This window comes from Drosophila mauritiana, chromosome X, assembly GCF_004382145.1.
Source record: "Drosophila mauritiana strain mau12 chromosome X, ASM438214v1, whole genome shotgun sequence".
Taxonomy (NCBI): Eukaryota; Metazoa; Arthropoda; class Insecta; order Diptera; family Drosophilidae; genus Drosophila; species Drosophila mauritiana.
This window is the reverse complement of record NC_046672.1, coordinates 15717331-15740335: the sequence shown is the minus strand read 5'-3', so window position 1 is coordinate 15740335 and position 23005 is coordinate 15717331. Positions and strand designations below refer to the sequence as shown.

Genomic DNA, 23005 nt, shown 5'->3' with positions numbered 1-23005 from the left:
TACTTCATCTCCTTTAGTAAGCAGCATACATATTTTCGACGTATCTAAATTTTTTCCTTCTCTTTGGGCCATCAGCATTACAGCCAACAAACACTCGGAACCAAGATTATACTGCGTTCCTGCGTCGCAGTTCAACAAGTGCAAGAATACCGCGACTCTTTACAACTTGGCTGCCTTGGTCACACTTGCTTGTTTGTTTCCACAATTTGCAAGTTTATTTTTAAGCGAATTGCGGTGTTCAGCGTTATAGTATGGTATTTAATGCGCCTTGCTGACATAGAGTAAGTACACATAAGCAAACTAATTCCGTTCACAGGATATACAACAACTGGAGGTGCTGTGCAAGCAACTCTACGAAGCCACAGACGTCAGAATTCGTGCCGAGGCGGAAAAAGCCCTTGTCACATTCGTAAGCAGCCAGGATGCGCTGCCCAAATGCCAATTGCTGCTGCAAAGAGCCGATTCCAGCTACGCCCAGTTGCTGGCCGCCTCCACACTTACCAAACTCATTCAGGGATTGAGTCTGGAGGAGCGGATCGACATTCGCAGCTATGCCCTCAACTATCTGGCCACTGTGCAGAATCTGCAGCACTTCGTTGTCCAGGCATTGGTTACTCTGCTGGCGAAGCTCACCAAGTACGGATGGTTCGATTCGTTCAAGGAGGAAATGGTCTTCCAAAACCTTTTGGAAGATGTCAAAAAGTTCTTGCAGGTATCCCGCATATTCTTTGTGGTTAAAGAACTTATTCTAACTAGAATGATTAATCGATTTTAGGGCTCCGTCGAGCACTGCACCATTGGCGTCCAAATTCTATCACAACTGGTGTGTGAGATGAACTCACTTGTCGAGATGGACGTTCAGGTGTCCTTCTCCAAAATGCGCAAAATAGCCACATCTTTTCGGGACCAGCAACTCTTAGAAACCTTCTTGCTATCCTGCTCTCTGCTGATCTCGGCCCGTGATAACAGCAAAAACATAAACTTCATGGACGAGTCGCAGCAAACGTGAGTAAACTATGCTGTAGTATATTATCCAATGGGTCTGAATAAGATTTGCCAGTTAGTCCGTCCGTCCGTCCGTCCGTCGGTCAGTTTTAATGCATATGCTTTGCTATGCTTCATTTTTAACTAAGCTAAGCAGAAAGGTGACCCACCCACAGCTTATTATAACTGAAAGGGGGTACGATTACCACTCGGTAATGCTTTACATGATTACTTATTTTTGTTATTTCAGGTTAATATCACACGTCTTACGTCTAACGAAGAATTGTCTGAGCTTCGACTTCATTGGCAGTTCGACAGATGAATCTGCGGATGATATGAACAACGTTCAGGTATGTACGCAAATGCAACTAATATATTTGGATTCTCTATTAAATTGACCTTGTACGTAGATACCCACAGCTTGGCGTCCTGCATTCTTAGATTCGAACACACTTAAACTCTTTTTTGATTTATATCAAATTTTGCCCAATGGTTTAGCTAGCTACTCCATATCCTGCCTGGTTCAAATTACATCTGTGCGTCGCTCTCTTTTTAATAATTCTGAGAGAACAAAATTTCTAACGCACTTGGTCGAAGGAGTCAAAGATATTTTAACAACTCTGCACGTAAGTACTCGTCGCAACGCTACCCTAGACATATTTCGCTAACGATTTCTTACAGGGCTTGAGTGACCCAGATAACTATCACGAGTTCTGCCGTTTGCTGGCTCGCCTTAAGTCTAATTATCAATTGGGTGAACTTATAGCGGTGCCATGTTATCCAGAAGCAATCCAACTGATAGCTAAGTTTACTGTCGAATCCCTGCATGTATGTGTACTTAAATCTTGTGGGTCTGGTTAAATCTTACACGCATACTCTACCCTCAGCTATGGCTTTTTGCACCGAACAGTGTACATTACTTACTCACCCTTTGGCAACGTATGGTTGCGTCTGTACCATATGTTAAGTCGCCGGATCCGCATTTGCTCGGTACTTACACCCCGGAGGTTATTAAGGCGTATATTGAATCGCGCCTGGATGCTGTTCCTGTAATTATCCGTGACAATTTAGATGATCCACTCGACGATTTTTGCATGGTGCAGCAACAGCTGGAACAATTGTCGGTAATCGAAAGGTGCGAGTACAACAAGACGTGTAATCTTCTTGTCCAGCATTTCGACCAGAAGGCCCGAGAGTATGAGAATCTGTTGCAGACGCCTAACGCCAATAGCATAGATATTACCATACACGAGCTACAACTAACGTGGTTGGTGTATATAATCGGGTCGGCCATAGTGGGTCGACTCACGGTCGCGACCAGCGATGAGCATGACACAATGGACGCGGAGCTCGTGATAAGAGTCCTGCAACTGATGACCCTCACCGATGCTCGATTGCCCCAAGCTGGCTGCGAAAAGCTGGAGCTGGCGATACTGAGTTTTCTGGACCAGGTCCGAAAAATGCACAGCAGCGAGCAGGCCCAGAAAGCCAATTTGAACAAGAGACTTAGCGAAGTTTTTGGACTGACTGACGAGCAAATGCTTTTAAGTTTTATTAATCGCAAAATGTAAGTGGTATTTATATATATATTTTAAAATCAATCGGCCTAAAACCTTAACTTAACCAACATCTTTCAGCATTACAAATTTAAAGTTTTGGGGACGCTCTGAGTCGATTATCACCAAAACCCTAATGTTATTATCCGAACTCTCTGTGCATTTTAATTCTGTGCGCAAGCTGGCACGTCTAGAAGAAGTCCAGTTTATGCTCACACATCACACAAGCGAACATTTCCCATTCCTAGGAACTAATTCCTCTTTAAGCGAGATGAGATGTCGCACCATGTTCTACACTTCATTGGGCCGCTTGCTGATGTTCGATTTGGGCGAGGATGAAGAAAGATTCTACAATTTTTTGGAACCCTTAACGAGTCAGTTGACGAATTGAAATGCCCTATGCAATTCTTACATTCTTTGATACTAATATCTCTTTTTTAACTAGATCAATTCGAGTCCCTTGGCTCAGTGATGATGGACAATAACATATTTTCTAATGAAGAGGCTAAGAAGGTCATTATTGGCTTGGCTCGAGACCTCCGTGGATTGGCACTGCCGCTCAACGCCCGCATTCAATACACCATGCTTTTTGAATGGCTATATTACGCGGACTATTTGCCCATACTCTTGCGTGCGATGGACCTGTGGGCTCACGATCCTGCCGTTACGACACCAATTCTCAAATTGTTTGCCGAGCTGGTGCATTGCCGCACCCAAAGACTGGCAGGCAATGTATCCAGCCCAATGGGCATTCTCCTATTCCGCGAGGCCTCGAAACTTATTTGTATATACGGCAATCGCATTCTGCACCAGGAAGTTCCACGGGAACGACTTTACCCGATGAGACTCAAGGGAATTGCCATCTGCTTCTTGATATTAAAGAACTCACTTGGCGGTAACTATGTCAATTGTGGAGTATTCAAATTGTACGGAGATGATACATTGGACAGTGTACTCAATATTATCGCCAAGTTGATTCTCACCATAGAACAGAGAGATTTAATTGTGAGTAACTACTGTTCGATAAAGTGGTTATATATATATATATAACTGATATAATTGCAGGAATACCCCAAGTTATCAACAGCATACTACAACTTACTAAACTGTCTATCGCAAGATCATGTTTCTTATTTGGCTGCCTTGGAGCCAGCCGCATTCGTTTACATTTTGAAAAGTCTTACCAAAGGACTGGCCGCATTAGGTGTGTGTTCACAGTAAACGGTAGTATTTAAATATATTAGTAATATTCATATTCAATTTCAGACTCCGCCACTTATATAAGTTGCTGCACAATTTTGGATAGTATTGTTTCGTACATCTTTAAACAGCTCCAGATGAAAGGTAAGCTGTAGAACATGAAATGTAAGATTTTAAAACTTAATCATTATAAATTTGTTGCAGTTTCCACATTTCCAAACAAAAAGCTCCGTAGCTTAAATCAAGAAAATGTTCAATTCTTAAAAGTATGTAAAAGAATGAACGCGGAGCTCTATTTAATTATTTATTTCTTCACAGGTTGTTGAAATGAATTCGGAGTTACTGCAGAGTATGATGTCGTCATTACTTAACAACGTTTTGCAAGAGGATTGTCGGAATCAGTGGTCCATGTCACGTCCATTACTGGTTCTCATATTGCTCTATGAGGACTATTACCGGTAAGAATAACTCACAGCTAACGATGTAAACTAAACCTAATGCCGTCTTCTTAATTATTGTATTAGATCGCTGAAGGACAGAATTATCTGCGCTCAACCAATTGAAAAGCAACAGACAATGGCGCAATGGTTCGATGATCTGATGGTCGGAATTGAGCGGAATGTTTCCAGCAAAAACAAAGAAAAGTGAGTCATAAAAGCTGATATTTATATAGCTGCATGTGCTGTTGCATTAATATTAATCACGTACTCTTATTTATTAGATTCACCCAAAATATGTCAACATTTCGGCGCGATGTGGTCAACTTGCCAAAGTCCACAGCAGGTGTGTAGTTTAACCTATTATCATTAGTTTGTTCCGTTTTCAAATGTTATTGTAAACTATCACTAATTTGTAAGTTACATAGGCGGTGCTGATTACATCGCGACAAACCCATCTTCTTCAACAGAGGAGCAAAATGAGAATTCCGGGAACCATTATTCCATGGTTCGGGTATGTCCGGTTGTGCAGTAGTGTTTTTTTTTTTTATTATTATTTTTCCAATTCCAGACAGTATTTTAGAGAACTTAATGAGTAAATTCCCACAGAAACTAAAATAGTCCAATTAGGGTGCAGTGTTTTCTACAAATTTTCAAAGTTTTCTTTCTGCTGCTTTTCATTCGCTTTATTTTGTTATTTATTATAATATAAACTACTGCCGAAAATACTTGAGCTCTTAATATTGATTTTTGGACTTTTGGCTAGCGTTTTCGTGTGATCGACCAATGTGCGACGGTGGATTCGAACCCAGTGAGCCTGAGTCCTCGCCACATTAGTGCTAACGGAGAGCTCGAGGAGCATTGGTGGTTATTCGATTGAATTGAAGGAGCGGCTTGACAATGGATGCAGGATTATATATATATATAGAATCGCTAGACGTAAGACTATCTATAAGCGACTCCGAGTAGTAAACAGTAGAAACTGATAATCAGTGCGTTCTCAATGGAAATTTCGGGTGTCACGTGCGTTTATATTTGAAATTTGCTCATTTCCCTATAGATTATGGATCATTAATTAGAATAGTCACATTTATCCATCATTCGGTAGTTTATACATTTATACACCTGTGAATTTGGGGGGAGAAGCATAAAAATGCGTCGTGCTAATGATTCAGGTACGCCCAAATACTATGGCGAAGTCAATCTTTATTATGGAGGTTATAAAAAGTCGTATTTGGGATCTCATGGTTCTGTTGCTAGGGGAATTAATTACTCGTTCACGTTATACATATATATCATTCCAGAATATAAAACAGCCAGTAGCCAAGATTGAACGCAAGAAAACTGATCGGAAATATCATTCGGGAGTATTTGTCAATAATATTGACATCTTTGATCTTCGGTATGGTTGCCTTAATAGCAGAGGCGCCTCTCTTAAGGGCGTGCAACATGCGTGGGCGGGTGGAGATACCTTGAAATCGGATTTCAATATTAGTTATCAATAAGCTAACACATATAAGTTTGACATTCATGCATACCCCTTTGGGCGCGACGTCTAAGCTGGCTGTGTCCGGTGCCATAATTACGAGTTATTCGAAAACTTGGGGGGAACTTTCCTAGATTCATGGTCTCGGTGCCGATGGAGTCGAGGGTGGCATTGTAGGTACCTCTTCGCAAAGATGGTATAGGACTCATTCGAACGTCCTGCAGCTCGATAATGTCCTCTGTCGTTGAACACGTCTCGGATCTTTCACTCTTTCCTGTGGGCATGGTTGGGTTTGAACAATAGATATATTGTATATTACACGAAATTTAGCGTAGACCTACCGATCTTGCCTGGACAACATTCTTTGACCTTCTTTATTTTCTTTTTAGCCCTTTTGCCCCAGTAAGTATAGTTAACGGCAGCGTATTCCAGGAGGGCTGCGAACACGAAAACGAAGCACATGACCAGATAAATGTCGATCGCCTTCACATACGAGATGCGCGGCAGCGAGCTGCGAACACCCGTGCTAATGGTGGTCATGGTGAGCACCGTGGTGATGCCCAATGCAACCCGGGCACTCGTCGCCTCGTGGTTAATCCAGAACGAGACCCACGACAGCATTACGATCAGAATGCTGGGCAAATAGGTCTGGAATACAAAGTATCCGATATTCCGTTGCAGTTTGAATGAGAGCGAGAGGCGTTGATAGACTCCAGTGGCCAGCCGCTCCTTCCGGTCATTCGTCTCGTACCCAATGATGGTGAACTGCGGCAGCTCCGCATCCTCCACTCCGCGCACTGGCGTTGGCTTCCAGTACATGACCACGTCGCTGACCGTGTATCCATCTGCAATAGTTAAAGATATTTTACACACTTTTATACACCTTAGATATAAGTGATAAAATAGGATAAGAATAATAGGAATAAGATAAGATTTTACTCGATCGAGCTGATTATAGAAACCTAATCTATCTGTCTGTAAGCTTTTTTGTCTTCTGTGTTAAACTAGCTACCTATGTGGAAAGAAATTCTATTTTGATATATATTTATAAGCATAATATCAGTTTTAGTTTATAATACATAATAAATCTTGTGTAAGTCCTAAACTATCATCAAGTTGATCAGGTAAATCCATCAACTAGGTGAGTAAATGATGTTTCTATGCAACCAACGAGTGCAGTAGTCTACTCACAGCTCTCAATTTCCACAGTGCAATTCTGCGAGTCCAATGGATAGTAGTGCAGATCCATCATGCAGGCAAGGGTTGTGGTGAATCTCATGCCATAGGTAACAGCTCCATCGCCGCCAAGTCGCACCAGTTTGTTCCTCTCGGTGACATCGTGCAGAAAGCTAAAACCGAATAGTTTGGAAAATTTACAAAAAAAGAAAGGAAAAGCATGGGTTTTACTCCACCTGTTTTTGTCATTGGCGAAGAACGTATCCGGTACCCATATCTTTTCAGCAAAGTCTCCGGATAATGTCAGCACATCGCTTATGCCATCGTCATTCTCATCGTCGAAATATTGTCCAAAGATATTAAATGCCAAACGCTCGTCGCGCCAGTACTGATTTAAATACATTGTTATCGTATAATCCTAATGATTTGATGACCAAAACTCAATTAGAATTATTTGTTAAGCTTTAATAGTGTTGAATACACCTACCATGTTAACTTCTGATATGGCATCAAAGCTGGCGATGGTCAAATCCATGCCGACATGTAGTGGCTCTCCTCCGAAATTGGGCCTAAGTCGAATATCGTATCCTTGCAGTATGTTTGATATTGTTTGCGTGACGTTCTCAAGGCGGCCAGCCAGTACATCCTTTCGAATGCATCTGGAAAAATGGATTCGAAATTTTAGGTATTACGTATATCTCTGATTGTAGTTAGACCATTTTTTTAATTTTTATTTTATTTTAGTTTAATCTACATAAACACATACCGTATCAATTGCAGCTGGGCGCCCAGTAGGAAAAAGAACAGGCTGAAGGATACTCCGACGCGCGTAAAACATGTCATATTGACAGCTTTTGCTTGTGTCGTCTGTTGGGTCTCAACTTTTTGGAATCGATTGCGCTGTCATTTCCAGCTTTTGTTCTCGCATCGTGGTGGCAGAATCACAGGCATCTGGCTGTCTTACCCTGGCATGTTTCAAAAAGCTGTGGATTGCAAGGATTTCGTTGTTTTATAGTATAACACACAAGGGATAATTAAAAACAGCAAATCTGTGCCGCGAATTCTTCAGCACTTGTGTATAATCCCTGAATGGTTTTGGGTATCAATGAAATGCATATAAATGCATCAGAACAATAGTTGTATACACTGCAATCCTAGCGGATACACTGTTCCTTAGTTCCTTCTCTTATGTAACGTGAGCGAAACAATTATTGTGAAGAATTTAATTGCAGCATAAGTATGTCCTTAAACTAATTGCAGTTCTTAAAACACCTGAACAAGGTGGCAACGCCTGGCGAGTGTCCTTGTTACACGCCGACTTTTTTAGTTTTTCCACCGAACACATTTTTCGAGGTCTCTCGCTTTTCATAACAACTATTGGGCCAGTTGATATTTTTTAAATGAAAACTACAATATAATTCAAACACCAGTACTTAAATAAACACTAAACGAATGCTTTCTATGCAAGCTTGCACTTTAAAAAAAAGTTGCCGATTTTGGTAGACGAACGCATTATGTTGATTTGGGGGCACATTGCAATCGAATGCAAACAATTGAAGCTACTTATGCATTTGGGGCACCAGTTCCAGTTCCTCTTGCCCTTTCACCCATATCAATATCAAAGCAGCAGCTCCAGCGAATGCGAATAAAACGCGAATTGACAAACGCATGGGCTAACTTTATCACTTTATCGCAGCGCTGCCCTCGCCCTCTCCCGCTCGCACCTCGTTTACCCGTCTCTGTCAGTATTTTTGTATATTTGTATTTTGTATTTTGGTCCTTTGGTCCGTTCACGCGTAGCCTCGAACTGCTGCGAACTGCGTGCGAGCACCCACAGTATCTATATCTATCTAATGAATAATTGCTTATGGAGATGCTTGTGCGGGAGCTTCTCGGGTGGGTTCATTTCGCTCGGCTTGACCTGCATTGCGCATCCCTATTGTTCAAGTCGTCGGTTCGTGTTATCAAATACATACGTAGGCCTGTGCTTTCCATGGATGTCCTTTTCATCCTTCATATTTGGCAATGAGGCTGTGCTTTTCGCAAAGCGACACCGCGCGGTTAAGCTCGCGGAAAGCTTTGTGCCTTTTTGAAATTCTTTATATTCTGTATGCTGAATAAACACTCGAAAAATATGTATGCATCGATTTTTAGAGCTCCAAATTGCATGATTTACATTTGCAACTTTAATTTCCTTAATCCTTTTGAGGTGTTTATCCTTATTGCTTTGAGCAATGTCCTAGAAAAATGCCCGACCATTGCATCTGAACACACTGACACAGATCCATAAATAAGTGCGCATTGATTGGCACTTAAACCACATCTATTGCGGTCACCCACCGCACAACGAGCTTTTTACCGGCAAAGCAGCATGCATTCAAAAAGCAATTCAATTCGGGGAATCAACGTTTATTAATCTGCTCTATGACTTCATATTGGACCATGAGAACTCCTTCTTGTACATGCCGTAGGCCCACCAGTACAGAAGGTTCAGAAATGCAAAGGACATGGGGAAGGCGATACGCGACACCCTATCGATTAGGGATACACTATTGACATAGCAGTTGGCGCCACCTTGTTCGCTCTTTTGGGCCGCCGCGTTGCGTTCTCGTTGTTTCCGGAAACTGTTGTCGCTCTTCAGGCACATCCACATCTGATGCAAGCGGGAAACGGCCGGGGGCTCCGTTTGCGTGGTTCTCTCCATGGTGTTTGGCAGGATGTACGATGGGTCCTGATAAATACAGGAATTTCACTTGCTTTCCGGAACATTAAAACTCACGTTACTCACGTTATATGTGGGACAAAAAATAGCATTCCTTTTGAGAAAACCAGCACCAGCTAGTGAGTTCTGTAGCGAAACCTCATATTCCAGACCGAGAGCATCGTTTTTGTTGCACACACAGACACCGCTCTTGGACTCAACGGACTCACTTGCTCCGCCCTCGTTTTCATCATTTTCGCTGCCATTACTGGAGTCCTCATCCGCAAATGGATCGGCGTCAGCTTCGCCATCGCCATCGACCTCGCCGGCATGATCCGATAATGAGTTGGCTATACAGATGTCCTCCCACTGATCCTCCAGCTGCGGACTCTCTCCGCTGCCGAGTTTTGTAAAGTAGTGGACACCGGCGAACTCCAGCAGGGTGGCAATGCAGTAGAGAAAGCTCATCAATAGAAACCAATCCAAAGCTGTGGCATACTTGACTTTTGGCAAATCGGTTCGTGAGTCCAGACTAATGGTGGACAGGGTCAGCACCGAGGTGACGCAAAGACTCACTCTGTCGCTGGTGGCTTCGCGGTGTATCCAGAAGGAGACCCATGACAGCACCACGATCAGAATACAGGGTACATACACCTAAACGAAGTTCCACAAAATGGCATAGCATACTTTCAAGCACTTGCTCAATTATTAATGTGTATCTTACTTGAATGAGAAAATATCCTGTGTGTCGTTTGAGATTAAAAGCTACATGCAGGACTGAAAAATCGCCTTCCCGACGCACGGTTGTAAAATTGCGATGCATCATGCTAATCAGATCAAATTGATTTAGGGTCATTCCTGGCACAAAGGACACCGCATCGTCCTGGTTTTTCCATTCGTAGATTAGCTGTTGATTGATATAGCCATCTAAGGATTAGAAAGGTTAACATGACTAGGGGAGTAAATATAAATGTTTATTAACTTACAACTTCCAATTACTAGGGGGCATGATTGTCTATCCATTGGAAAGTTTTGCAGCTCCATGGGACAAGTAGCCTTAATTGTTAGTCTATGTAGCCCAAAGTTAGTAATTATTCAGGGAATTTAGGTAAAAGTTTCCTTACTTACCTCATTGAATAAAGAATCCCGCCATTCTGATCCAGTCGCAGCAATTTATTGGGCACGGTAATCATGTGAATTTGCGAGTGCTTGCCATTGTAGAAATACGTATCTGGCCTCCAGATCTTGTCCAGCATTTTGATGCTCAGGGATAAGCTCTTGATGGGCCCCTTGAAGCTCAGCCGCTTGTCCCGCCAATACTGCCGGAAATAGCAGTCCATCGAGTAGTCCATGTCCAATTCGGACACTGGTCCCATGCTCCGGATGAGGATATTCGTTTGCACCACCGTCGGAACTCCTTGGCCATGAGTGGGCAGTTGCGATTGCTCGTAGCGCTTGAGTAGATTTTCCAAAATCATTGAGATATTACGGCTGAGCATATCGGCCGCTGCTTTTCGTCGAACTCGTCTTTGATTCGAAATCTCGGAGGAGTAGCTTAAGTTCGTGGAGCTTTGACTACGGTTAAGCGATCCATTTGTTTTTGGCTTTGAAGATGGCAATATGCGAAAAGAACTGAAAATTCTAGAACTAAACTCATTCGTTATGTTCGGCATTTTTGTTAAAATCGCCGAGGGTCCCAATGTCTTTATATACAGAAGATCTGAGGATGCACCATCCTCACACGCACAGAAGTGCATCATAAATCTGAAACATGGATATAAATTTGAATAAATGAACTGCTGTCCTTGGGTTCATTCAGAGTGTAGGGATTATAAAATCAATCGACTGTTTGTCAACTTTTATTGATTGCTTTGCCTTTAAGCTAAATGACAAGCCACTTAGTACTTAGACATGGATTAAAATTTCATTGCTGCAAGTGTCAGTCAAACTAATTTGAGGCGGCACTTAGCTTGATTAAGTTTTGTATACCAAGAAATTTAGTACGTATACAGAAAGATACGTTCAAAACTAGAGTCTAGTTAGGAACTAACTTGTGTTGAAAAACTTACCCGATTATAAAGAATGGAACTAGCGATACTCGAACCATTTTCAATATCACTTTGGGCTTAAGGAATATTTTCGAATTTTATACTAGATGTACTTTTATTTTTTTTGTTATAGCGCAGCACACCGAAATCCTGACATTCTCATCACTATTTGGACTTGTCCGTATTGAAAGTGCTGCACGTTGTGGCATGCTTTATATAATGCAGCATCAATCGCCGCTGGCACAGTTTGTATTCGCCATGCGCAAAGCATGTTGCAATTAAGTCAAGACGCCTTTTACTTTGTGTCCATTAGTGGCAAAACCCTTTTTTTCGCCTTAGAACGGGCAGCACGCATGAAATTTAAGCGGACACCTGGTACATTAGTTGATTGCAAAAAAAAACTTGGGCACAGAAAAGTGCATAAACATGTTAAATGGAATATTGAAAGTTAATTTTTTGTATAAGTTAATTTTTAGTAATTTATTATAAAAATAATTTTGTTTTTTTTACATTTTTACATACATCAATTCACAATATAATCATCTATCATTATTATTTTAATAAAAAAAAAACCTCCCGATCGCATTTTGATCAAGCCAAGTTGAAAGAACTCCAAAATGAATTCAAGATACGAATCCACTCTAAATTGGAGCATTGACCTAGGTCCTGGCATCAACTCCCGCGACGAAGACGACGAGCTTTTGCCGGCGAAACCTGTGCTCCAGCTAAACCTAGACCAATTTCTTCAAATCCCGATAAGTTGAACATGTTTTTAAATTATTTAAATTTAATATAAGTATTATTTCTAAGCCAAAAATGCATCATGCTAGAAAGTTTTGAAGACAAAATAGCAAAAAGGTCAAAAAGTCCAGCTTTTGCAAAGCTCATCATGATAAAGCTTTGGGGACCTATTATCCTTATGCAACTTTTGTATCTCCGCTTTCATTCTAATCCGTGAACTCTGCAAAACTCAATGGGATACTCAGAAATACTTACGTGCTGATACGAATGCTTTCAAATTGGTCAAATGCACTTTTATGTCGTTAATTTTCAAACTGAAAGTCGAACAACACAAAGAATAAAACACACATTGGGATACACTAAGTAAATTCGTAACAACATTTAATGTAGATATTACCACATATATCCAGAATGATCATCCCCGCTGGTAAACATATCCTTACATTTTGCATTCTCGCTACAAACACGAAACCTTTAACTCGTTTAGTACCCTTACAAAAATTACAATCTATTCTGGCCAAAACGTATGATACTCTCTCTGGATTCAGCTTAAAAATTCCGAGAACATAGGAAATTCATAAATTCGAAAAACAGATAAGACGAAAATCATGTTGCCCCGATATTGTTGAGCAAATAAAAGAATGCTTCTTTGTGTATTTAATAGTTTATACATCTGCAAGCAAAAATATATTTACAAACACGGATAGAAAACTTAAGTTACCAGATATTTTTGCCGAATCCCTGAATGGAATTAAGTCCGCGATTTTCGTATTTTGAAAAACATGTCTTAAAACAAAACCCGTTTAGTAAAATGTATATGAGCCATGGTGTTTTTGTATTCCTTGGACTCTGGAAATTGTTGTTAACACTTCTTCGTTTAATTACGTTGTACAATTTTGCATACAGACTTAAATCAACAGTCTAGCACATACATACATACATGTATAAAATAAGAGAACTGGAAGTTTTTCGACATTTGCACTTAATCGCGACGCGGAAACGGAAATCGCTGAAGAACTTCCGCTTACACTGTGTTGTTTATGATTGGACTTGACAATGATTTTATCATTGGCAATCAGACATAAACATAAACCATGGTATGTATGGTCATTTCAATTTTCAATATCAATTTCGTGATCAGCAAACAAAAAACGCGCCCAACAGTAGGATATTCTTTTGTTTCAAAGTTGAAGCACCCGAATTACTTAATAGTTATTACTTATTATTACAAAATAGGAAAATAATTTAGTGATTACATAATTGAATAATATATCATATTACATATATAATATATTCATTTTGTATTATCTTAAAACCCCCATTTTTGAGCTTTAACAGGACACGTTTGCACTTTCACAAAAAAAAAAAAAAAAAAAAAAAAAATCGCAGAATTCTCTACTGGGGTTTCAAGATCAAATTAAAAACATTTCTCATTTTTTTTACATTTACAATCAAATCAATCACGATGATGGCATGAATCGGTAAATGGTTTCAGAGGATCCCCTTTGTGGGCCATTTTAACCATTTATGCCAACTATGTGATAGTCGAGAGCGTTGTCAGTTGGATTGTTTTGGTTGAGGGCGACGCCATCGGGGATGGAGTCGGGACGAAGAGGCTCGAGGATGCCGTCTCCGTGGTCAGACTGCGCTCTTCGTAGACGCCGGCTCGTTCCTGCTGAAAGGATTGCAATTATAATCCAGCACTTTCGATTCTAACCTATATCTTACATGGGTCTTATCGTATTTAAAACGCTTCCATATATTCGTCTTCGGTTCCATCGGCGTGCCATCAACGTTGTAGTTTGGATTGGAGAAGGTTAGTACCGATCTGCTGGAGCCGCGGGAATTGCGTTTGTTTTTCTTCTTGCTCGTGTTGAAAGCGAGCACTGTAAGTACAGGATAATGGGTATAGTATCAAGATTAAGATCGAAACTAAAAGTGGAACATTGTGAAGGTTATAGAAATCTCTAGAAGTGCTTGCATAGCTCCATCGCTCTATGGTTTCAAGGCTCCAGAGATTTCTTCATCTCCACCGAACATCAACATTTTCTTACTGAAAATAACAAGTATAATGATGACCACCATAACAATGACCACGCCCAGCGCCACCAGGACAAAGAACTCTCGCTCCTGATCGCTCTTCTTCGTGTGACCATCATCATCATGGTCATTGGACTCGCCCAGCAGCTCAGGCGGTGTGGAATCATCGGTGGACTCGTCGGAATATTCCAGCAACTGATCGTTCTCCAAGTTGGCGTGCACCAAAACTTTTGGCTTAATGGAGCATGCCACATCTTTGGGATCTATCACATCCGGACAGGCACACACGTAGTCCACATTGCGATTGAGACAGAGATGCGTACAGCCTCCATTATCCTGGGCACAGTGATTCACACTCTTGGGTTGACGGCTCAGCGAGACAGCGCGAATATCGAGTGCGCCACTTAGGGCATCGCGCACCTCAAACGGATTGCCATATCCACTACGCGCCAGTTTCTGGGATCGATACACCGACTTGTTGTACCAATCCGTCCAGAATATGCTATTTTCAAACTAAATGAATGATATATATTATATATATTAATGCATTTTCCAGGCTAATACATGTTTGTCAGCCTTACCAAAGTCAGACCAAAAGGATGCGGTGCATAAGGAACAATGGTCTGACGACGTTTCCCATTGAAATCAACTTGACCGATGTTGTCCTCCAAGGCGTCGGCCCACAGCAATCGGCGATTGCTGCAAAATAATAATATGATTATTGTAAATTATACAAATTTAAGTACCGCATAGAGCAACTAACGTGAAATCTATGGTTAGGCCTGTTGGGAAGCCGATTCCGGATGTTATGATCACCGTGCGATTTGAGCCATCCAAGTAGCTACGTTCGATTTTCGCCGGCGAGCTCCAATCCGACCAGAACAGGTAGCTGCAAGGGAATTGTATTATACAAATATGAACTGCATAATAAAGGTGATCTTACGCTTTCTTTGGATGCACAATAAGCGACCGTGGGTCACCCAGGTTATCCTCGACGATCCGCTTGCGACAGCTTCCATCAAGCCGAGATACCTCGATTAGTTTGCGATCCGTGTCGGACCAATACAGATTATCCGCAATCCAGTCGACGGCTATTCCGTTGGGCGTGAGCACATCCGTACCGACAATCACCTTGCTTTCGGTTAAGTTCAACAGGTTAACTCTACGTATAACATCCAAATTAACATCGGCAAAGAAGAGTAGGTTCTTGCGGTAATGATAATCGAGCACGACTGCTCCATGCACTCCGTTTATGGGCAAAACGACGTCCATGAAATCTCCAGAGTTCAACGAGATCATGCCAATGCCCGAACGCAAGGCAATAAGAAGATAGTCCTGAAAGAAAGATCCTTTTAGTTGGTCTTGCTAATGGATAGAATAGAACTTGATCTTTACCTCTGGTAGATTTTGACATTGGGTTGTGCTATTCTGGCGCAATCGCAATCCAATGGGGCATTGACACGAATATCCGGATGGATTACGCAGACAGAGATGCGAACAGTTGCCGTTGTTGTTGCCACAGGCATTTTTCATCGTTGATTGATTCTGATTCTGATAGATGATCTTGATGTCCATCAGGCCATCGATGTTGGTGATTATATCCCGCTTGGCACTGATGTTACGTCTTTCCGTCATGTGCAACGCCTTCGACTTCCAGTCGGTCCAGTAGATATTATCATCCGATAGAGCTAGAGCGTACGGATGATGCAGAGATGACATGATCAACTTGCGTTGATTTCCAGTATAATCGCAAGAGTCGATGGTCTTCAGGCGGGCATCGACCCAGTAGATCCGCTTGCTCTTCAAATCGAGTGACAGGCCATTGGGCCATCCCAGATTGGCGGTCACAATGCGAGACCTCTCGTTGCCATCCAAATGGGAGCGCTCAATCTTGCGATAGTGTCCCCAGTCGGTCCAAAACAAGAGGCCAGCCTCGTAATCCAAGGCCAGGCCACGTGGCGACTCCAGATCCTTGTAGGCAATCACATGCCGATTGCTACCATCCAGACTTGCCACTTCGATGGTGTGGCGACCGGCATCGGCCCAATATATGGTACGACCAATCGAATCGACAACCAGACCATCGGGATTCTCCAGGCTATCGCCAACGATCTTCTGAACGTGCAGACCATCTGGACTCGAGCTCATGATCACGTTCTCAATGGTGTCCGACCAATAGATGTAGCCCGTCTTCCGGTCGACATCCAGAGCCACCGCATTCGAGATCGGCGGTAGTGGAAGCACCACATCGATCAGGTGATCGAAATCCAATGATATCTGCCTTATATCGATCCTATGAGCGAACAATATGTACTGAGTTGGTCCTTCGGAGCATGTGTGCCTATCCTCCTTCAGTTGAACCCCCACGGTGCAGGCGCAGGTGTAACTGGTGGGATTCAGGAGACACAGGTGGGAGCATCCTCCATTCAGCTTATCGCATGCGTTGAAGATGCGCCTGCGGGTGCGATGGAACACCCGGATGTCCATCAGGTCTGTACTGTTGGCGATGATGACATTGGTGTCCTTGCCAGTCAGCTTATTGGCGCTCATCACCGACTTGGTATCCCAATCTGTCCAAAACACTCGGCCCTCGTTGACATCCAAGCCGAAGGGATGGCCAAGTCCATCTGTGCATAAGACGAAGTATGTAAGGATACAAGTTGTAGATACGATTATCCTTGGGTTTTATCAGTGCATACTTACTTAGAATCACTTGGCGACCGCTGCCATCGAAGTTCATGTTCTCCAACGTCTTTGTGCCACCATCGACGAAGTAGATCTTGCTCTTCTCATAATCAATCGCCAGGCCATTGGGATATATTAATTTCTTCGATGTGATGGTGACACGTTCATGTCCATCCATATTGGCACGTTCAATCATGGGATCATCACCCCAATCCGACCAAAACATGAAGCCCTCTTAAAATGGAGAGTAATACACATTAGCACAATAGCTGTAACCATAGAAAATGCTAACTAATACTTGATTATATCTCTAGACTGAGTGTCACAGTGCAAGTCATAAGAGGAGTACCCAAAAGTACGTCCATTTCATGCAGGACTTTAGCAAGTATCTTAATGAATACACCGACACAAGGATCGATGCACATACATGACATGGATAAGTGATACGTGTTCAACTAACCAATCGGGTTAACAACGATGTCCCGTGGCTTGTACAGCTTCTCCCATATGAGCAAGGTTCGCATCTTTCCATTCGTGGTGGCGACCTCAATGCGATTCGTCGAGGGATCTGTCCAATAGAGCTTATCGGTTATCCAGTCCAGGGCCAGACCCACTGGGGAAACTAGATTCGAGTGCACCACTCGCTGTTGGTAGCTTCCATTGAGATGCGCCTTGTTGATGGTGCTGCGCTCCACGTCCGTCCAATAGATGAAGTCCGTGTCGCTGCACCAATCCAGGGCAACGGCATGCTTCAGGTTATCCAAGGGAACAATCATGTCCACATCGTTGGGATCCGCTTGATTGTCCCTCAGATGCCGCAAGCGAATGTCCTTTCGTCGCGCCACCAGCACCAGTTTATCGGCCGTACTCTTACAGGTCTTGCCGTCCTCCTTCAGAGAAAGTCCAATGGGACATCCGCATCGTCGTGATGTCTTGTTGGGCAAACAGAGATGGGAACACCCGCCACGCAGACCCCGTCGATCCTTTTGGCAACGATCAGCATACTCCGGCTGACGAGCCGGATGATAGGCATGGATGTCCATCGGGAAATGGAAATTCTCATGGACCGCTCTGAACTCCTTCCCCGTTATCTTGTCCGCCGCCGACACAGTCTTCGTATTCCAGTCCGTCCAGTACATGGTGTCCTCGAAGAGAGTGAGGGCAAATGGGTGTGGCAAATGGGTGCTCAGGATCTTGTTTCGATCACTGCCATCCAAATTGGAGCATTCGATGGCATGCTGCTTGGCATCGGCCCAGTAGATCTTGCTGTTGGGAAAGTCAATTGCCAAGCCATTTGGCCAGGTCACACCCTTTGATATGATTACTTTTCGCTGGGTTCCATCCATGTAAGCGCGCTCTATCTTCGGATTCGGTCCCCAGTCACTCCAGAAGGCCAACGCCTCGCCCGGATGCACCACAATGGCACGCGGCTTGTCCAGATCGTAGGATGCGATGACGGTGCGCAGGTTTCCCTGGAAGTTGGAAACCTCCACACGCCTCGTGCCCGAATCCGTCCAAAATAGCAGGTCGTGTATCCAGTCGACTGCTATGCCACCCGGCGACTCCAGACCCCATTTGATGACGTCTCTAACTCGCGTCCCATTCATATACACCATCTTGATGACATCGGTGGACACGTCGGACCAAAACATCAGGCCCTTGCGATGGTGGAAGTCCAGTGCGATCGCATTGTGTAGTCCCTTGACAATCGCCGTGTATCGGTTATTACTCAAGGTCACCCGTCGTATGTCCCATCGATTGGCCACCAGCAGGGTCATCGCACCACCCAGTGCTTTGCAGGATCTGAGATCTGGACGAAGTATGTAGCCCGTTTCGCAGGAGCACTTAAAGGAACCCATTGTGTTGTGGCATTTTTGTGAGCAAACCGGACTGGTCAGGTACTGGCATTCATCTATATCCGTGCAGCTGATCAATCGTGGCATCACTTTAATATCATTCGGAATAGCCGATAAACACAATCGTCTACTTACTTGACTTTGTTTTTGTCCATGACATAACCAAGTCGGCAGGCACACTCGTTCAATCCTGCAGTGGTTTCAATGCAGAGTTGCTCGCAAGGACTCGGCTCCGAGCACTTTCGTTCCTTGGGACAGTCGGCCTCGTCCTCGCCGGCGGGGCATTCGTTGTGGCCATCGCAAATGTGCTTCTGATGGACACATATCCTGAAAAAAACAATCGGGAATTGGAAATGGGGAACTGGATTGCTTGCAATGAGCAATTCAACTTACTTAAGATTGGTTAGGTTTTGTTTGGTTGGGCATAAAAACTGTCCCAGGTCGCATTGTAGGTGGCACTCAACCTCATCCTCTCCAGCAGCGCAGTCTGGATAGCCATCGCAGAGCCAAGTTTTCTGGATGGACAACAGAAAACTCAATGAGGTAAAGAGGTTAAGGAGACTCCTCCAGAAGTCATACCAAAATGCAGCGGCCATTGTTGCAGGTAAACTCATCGGATCCGCAGGTCAGTGGATGCTCCGAGCCGAGACTACCGCAGTCGTTCTCGTCCTCTCCGCCGTCGCAATCCTGCTCCTTGTCGCACTTCCAGCGTTTGGGAATACAGGTGCCGTCGGCACACTTGTATTCGTTCGAGGTACATAGTGATGGCTTCTGGGGGCAGTTCTCCTCGTCACTCCAGTCGCCGCAGTCGTTGTCGCCATCGCAGCGGAAGCGATTGAGGATGCACTGGCCACTGGGACCTCCTGCTCCGCCCAATCCGCCGCGGCACTTGAACTCGCCCTCCGGACAGCTGTTTATGACCGCCGCGCACTTGAGCTCATCCGAGTTGTCATTGCAATCGTGCTCTCCATCGCAACGAAAGGCCAGGGAGATGCAGTAGCCATCGTTGCAGGTGAAGTGCTCATCCGTGCAGGTGGTGCGATTGCAGTGGGTCTCGTCGGAGAAGTCCTTGCAATCGTTCTCGCCATCGCATACCCAGGTTCGTGGAATACAGAATCCGTTCAGACACTCGAACTGATCCTCTGTACAATTCGTCCTGGCTCCGCAGTGCGTCTCATCCGAGTAGTCACCGCAGTCATCATCTCCATCGCAGAGCCAATACTTGCTAATGCATCGAAAGGTTCGCGGGCACATCACATGTATCCCGGTCTTCTCGCAATCCCTTTGCAAATTCGGCACAGCATCCTCCTCGGGATTGCAGTTCTCGTCGGATTCATTGGAGTTCTGGCAATTGGAGTACGTCTCGCCCGGTTGACTGGGATCGTCCTGCACCAGAACGGCCAGATTGACTCTAAATGGCTTCTGTTTGTTGCTCGGCCCACCTATAAAACCATCTCGACCACGTGAACTGATTCGATCAGCCTCGCGAACGCCGGCTATTTCGGTTCGACCCCTCTGGGCGCCAATGTTGCGGAACTTGGGAGTATCGTTCGAATTGGTGCCACCGGATATTCTAGTCTTGGATGGCACAGACGATTCCATCGTATGCAATTTACCCTCTCCACTATGATGCACCTCCTGGCTATCCTCGTTATTCTGCTGATACGGCGGATAGTTAGAGACGGGAAAGAGCTTCTCGCCGAACTTGCTCAGCTCCTCCGACAGCTGGTCCTCCCGCGACTCGTTGCCCGCCTCTAGATGCCCGATTCTGGCATCCGAGTGCAGCTGCTTGTGCTTATTCCAATCCCAACGACCCAGTGCGTTTGTCGGGTGAATTCCATAGTGGGGCGCGTTACGTTTCACAGCAATTTTCGTCAAGTCGCCTAGACCGAGACCTAGGATTTAAAGGATTTAAATCAGCACCATTTAACTTCTAATTAGCTCGAAATGCAGCAAAGGGTCGTGCCTTATCAAACAAGCTCAATCGTGTTAAGTCGAATTGCATGTTTCTACAAGTAGTTAAAGGAAAATCCCCCATTCTCATTCAAAGCAGATAGCAAAAGACACGTTTTGCTATTGTTCCCATGCCACTGCAATATTCTTGGAAAATACAACACCTTTCATGTGAAAGGAGCATTGAATGCAATGCTTCTGGTTTGATACGTACAAAGGTCATGTCTTGAGTTAAAAGGTTTTCCAATAGTTCAAAAAGATCTCACACCCACACAGCTTTACAATAACATGCATGCATACATACATATGTACATAGTCATGGACACCGTTTTGTGTGCAAGCAATATCTTAAATAAAAAAGGTTCATTCAATTCGATGCAAGTTCTTTGATGCCTCCTGGCACATATCATAGATTGCATCTTCCTGGAAATTCGCATTACAATTAAGCCCCCTTGAGCTGGGAATTTTCTCAATTGGCTAGTTATCGTGTGCAAGTTTTCATTGAGGAAAAGTGCTGTTGGCCTGAGCGCATCGTGGGCGTTAACAGAGAGATGCCCTTCACCTTCCCCCCGAGGACGAACCATGTTGCGAGGACAATACTTACAGAGCCACACGAAGCATACCAATGGCCAAAAGGGAAAGGCTGTCAAATACATGTCCAGACATGTACACAAACTCGCCCACTCATAGGCACGTAACGTAGTAGCGCTGCGAGCTTTACTGCTTTTGCTTCCGAAGCATTTGCTGCTCTGCTAAGCGGATGCTGCTGCTGCTGCTGCTGCTGTGCTGTTGCTTTCTGCTAACTGCTGTTCCGATTCTGTTAAGAGAAAGAGAGGGAGGTAGAGAGAAGGAGGTTTTCGTACTGAGCGCTTGCGTATAACATATTTTGCTACCGAGGCGGATCTAGAGTTTTATATTTTTTTGGGGGGGCGGGGCGTAACTTTTAAAATAATGAAATTCACTCAATGATTTTTTGTCTCTAGGTTTTGGATAATATAAAGTTAATGCAGAGTTTTGGGCTTGGGGAAGGGGGGTTACTATGCGCAAAACCCGCCCACCTGATGTATATGTTGTGTATATGTTACACTTAAGCACACACTCGTTCTTTGCGTAGGTGTCACTCAATAGATTTTACTCTATTCATCTTATTTGTAAGCACTTGGTTACTTCTGGTCTTTGTTGTTCGCTTATTGTGTCACTGGGTTTTTTTTTATGATTTACGTATATGTTTATTGTTAGTTAATAAATTTAAATGCTTGGCCCGCACGCCCTCAACATTTTTCACATTACGCTGTCTCACTAAACGGAAGGTTTTTATGGTGACTTTGTAGGTCCAGGAGCGACTCCTTGAATGGATCAAATATCATGCGGCACTGCACTCATGGCACTACTTCATTCAATGTATATCCTATTTATAAGTTGCGTGGGCTTGGCACTGCGTTTGCCATTTCCAGAATGTGTATAAAGGTGTTTATAACGTCCTGCGAAGTCTCCTCGCAAATGAATGCGATTTTTGGGACTTTGTTGGCATTTATGTATGTATGTCATGCGCACCACACACGCGAACATATGCATATTAAACACAGTATTATTAAACAAAAAGAACCTCCTGAAACTTTGACACTTTTCGATTCCAATTGGCAAGTGGCGGGCGAGAACGATTGAATCAGCTAATTGTTCCACACACATTTGTGTGGGTAATTTACGTGAATGAAAAATTATTTTCGTACAGCACGTCTCTTGTCTTCTTCGGGAATATAACGAATATAAAATTTCAGGGGATTACAGCATCCCTCTGACGGAAAGCGAAGTCGGCGGACGCGAGTGTTCCACTCAACTCTCGTGTGCTGTTTCAAAGTTTTCTCTGAATCCTTAAGCTTTTTCTGGGAAGCGAGCTTTTGTCTGTGTTCCGAGAGTGGGGGTAAATTAATTTGCAACAACTAAGTTAGCAAAATGCGAACCCAATTAAGGATTGTATTATTGAAAGCATTCTCCACGCTGCAGTAATTCCAACGAACAATGAAACTGCAGCACCAAAATTAGGACAATGGACATGGAAGTCCATTTTAATCTCGATGTGTACATATATTGGTATATCATTTCTCGGAAGGGATCCACAGGTTACTTTTGTTTATCCTCAAC

The 23005-nt window shown here is 43.6% G+C and overlaps 4 protein-coding genes across 10 annotated transcripts; 1 reads left to right on the top strand and 3 right to left on the bottom strand.

The window, feature by feature from the left end:
• The first annotated feature begins 147 nt into the window (after positions 1 to 147).
• Positions 148 to 6768, top strand: LOC117146858 (ran-binding protein 16). 5 transcript variants are annotated; one of them, XM_033313431.1, is made up of 17 exons: positions 148 to 254; positions 317 to 712; positions 776 to 1005; positions 1235 to 1334; positions 1395 to 1610; positions 1666 to 1812; positions 1872 to 2551; positions 2622 to 2914; positions 2986 to 3545; positions 3606 to 3744; positions 3807 to 3884; positions 3945 to 4006; positions 4059 to 4198; positions 4265 to 4384; positions 4462 to 4523; positions 4606 to 4691; positions 4944 to 5166. In XM_033313431.1, the coding sequence occupies exons 1-17, from the start codon at positions 252 to 254 to the stop codon at positions 5055 to 5057; spliced, it is 3426 nt and encodes a 1141-aa protein (XP_033169322.1). In that variant the 5' UTR covers positions 148 to 251; the 3' UTR covers positions 5058 to 5166. The 5 variants fall into 5 exon arrangements, with proteins under 5 accessions (XP_033169322.1, XP_033169324.1, XP_033169326.1 ...); XM_033313433.1 differs by lacking the exon at positions 4944 to 5166 and adding an exon at positions 4749 to 4916; XM_033313435.1 differs by lacking the exons at positions 4606 to 4691; positions 4944 to 5166 and adding an exon at positions 6053 to 6768.
• LOC117146861 (gamma-aminobutyric acid receptor subunit beta-like) lies at positions 5436 to 8649 on the bottom strand. 2 transcript variants are annotated; one of them, XM_033313438.1, is made up of 8 exons: positions 8564 to 8649; positions 7606 to 7822; positions 7327 to 7498; positions 7076 to 7257; positions 6855 to 7012; positions 6005 to 6508; positions 5716 to 5937; positions 5473 to 5648 (listed from the first exon to the last, which is right to left on the bottom strand). In XM_033313438.1, exons 2-8 carry the CDS (start codon positions 7680 to 7682, stop codon positions 5473 to 5475), a joined length of 1491 nt encoding a protein of 496 aa, XP_033169329.1. In that variant the 5' UTR covers positions 7683 to 7822; positions 8564 to 8649. The 2 variants fall into 2 exon arrangements, with proteins under 2 accessions (XP_033169330.1, XP_033169329.1); XM_033313439.1 differs by lacking the exon at positions 8564 to 8649 and having other exon boundaries at positions 5436 to 5648; positions 7606 to 7682.
• A 612-nt stretch (positions 8650 to 9261) lies between these two features.
• On the bottom strand, positions 9262 to 11647 carry LOC117146859 (gamma-aminobutyric acid receptor subunit alpha-2). The gene is made up of 6 exons (XM_033313437.1): positions 11610 to 11647; positions 10669 to 11304; positions 10527 to 10609; positions 10265 to 10467; positions 9628 to 10194; positions 9262 to 9570 (listed from the first exon to the last, which is right to left on the bottom strand). Exons 1-6 carry the CDS (start codon positions 11645 to 11647, stop codon positions 9262 to 9264), a joined length of 1836 nt encoding a protein of 611 aa, XP_033169328.1.
• Positions 11648 to 12729: 1082 nt separating this feature from the next.
• LOC117147757 (low-density lipoprotein receptor-related protein 4) lies at positions 12730 to 22672 on the bottom strand. Of its 2 annotated transcripts, none has more exons than XM_033314768.1 (14): positions 22594 to 22672; positions 21468 to 21680; positions 19490 to 20805; positions 19304 to 19425; positions 19046 to 19237; positions 17515 to 18980; positions 17073 to 17288; positions 15765 to 16996; positions 15313 to 15704; positions 15133 to 15258; positions 14951 to 15068; positions 14384 to 14882; positions 14058 to 14215; positions 12730 to 14004 (listed from the first exon to the last, which is right to left on the bottom strand). In XM_033314768.1, the coding sequence occupies exons 2-14, from the start codon at positions 21517 to 21519 to the stop codon at positions 13864 to 13866; spliced, it is 6030 nt and encodes a 2009-aa protein (XP_033170659.1). In that variant the 5' UTR covers positions 21520 to 21680; positions 22594 to 22672; the 3' UTR covers positions 12730 to 13863. The 2 variants fall into 2 exon arrangements, with proteins under 2 accessions (XP_033170659.1, XP_033170660.1); XM_033314769.1 differs by having other exon boundaries at positions 12730 to 14001; positions 22594 to 22671.
• Positions 22673 to 23005: the final 333 nt, after the last annotated feature.

Bases quoted from the DNA above. Each gene is read 5' to 3' on its own strand.
- LOC117146858 (XM_033313431.1), top strand. The intron at 2,915-2,985 runs GTCAGTTGACGA...TTTTTTAACTAG, and splicing joins TTTTTTGGAACCCTTAACGA to ATCAATTCGAGTCCCTTGGC. The intron at 3,885-3,944 runs GTAAGCTGTAGA...AATTTGTTGCAG, and splicing joins TAAACAGCTCCAGATGAAAG to TTTCCACATTTCCAAACAAA.
- LOC117146861 (XM_033313438.1), bottom strand. From the start codon at position 7,682: ATGACATGTTTTACGCGCGTCGGAGTATCCTTCAGCCTGTTCTTTTTC. The intron at 7,499-7,605 runs GTATGTGTTTAT...CCATTTTTCCAG, and splicing joins GCCCAGCTGCAATTGATACG to ATGCATTCGAAAGGATGTAC. The intron at 7,258-7,326 runs GTAGGTGTATTC...TCAAATCATTAG, and splicing joins CCATATCAGAAGTTAACATG to GATTATACGATAACAATGTA.
- LOC117146859 (XM_033313437.1), bottom strand. From the start codon at position 11,647: ATGGTTCGAGTATCGCTAGTTCCATTCTTTATAATCGG. The intron at 11,305-11,609 runs GTAAGTTTTTCA...TCCATGTTTCAG, and splicing joins GTTCCATTCTTTATAATCGG to ATTTATGATGCACTTCTGTG. The intron at 10,610-10,668 runs GTAAGTAAGGAA...TGGGCTACATAG, and splicing joins GGGATTCTTTATTCAATGAG to ACTAACAATTAAGGCTACTT.
- LOC117147757 (XM_033314768.1), bottom strand. From the start codon at position 21,519: ATGTATTTGACAGCCTTTCCCTTTTGGCCATTGGTATGCTTCGTGTGG. The intron at 17,289-17,514 runs GTTAGTTGAACA...CTCCATTTTAAG, and splicing joins CATCGTTGTTAACCCGATTG to AGGGCTTCATGTTTTGGTCG. The intron at 15,259-15,312 runs GTAAGATCACCT...ATTCCCTTGCAG, and splicing joins ATTGTGCATCCAAAGAAAGC to CTACCTGTTCTGGTCGGATT.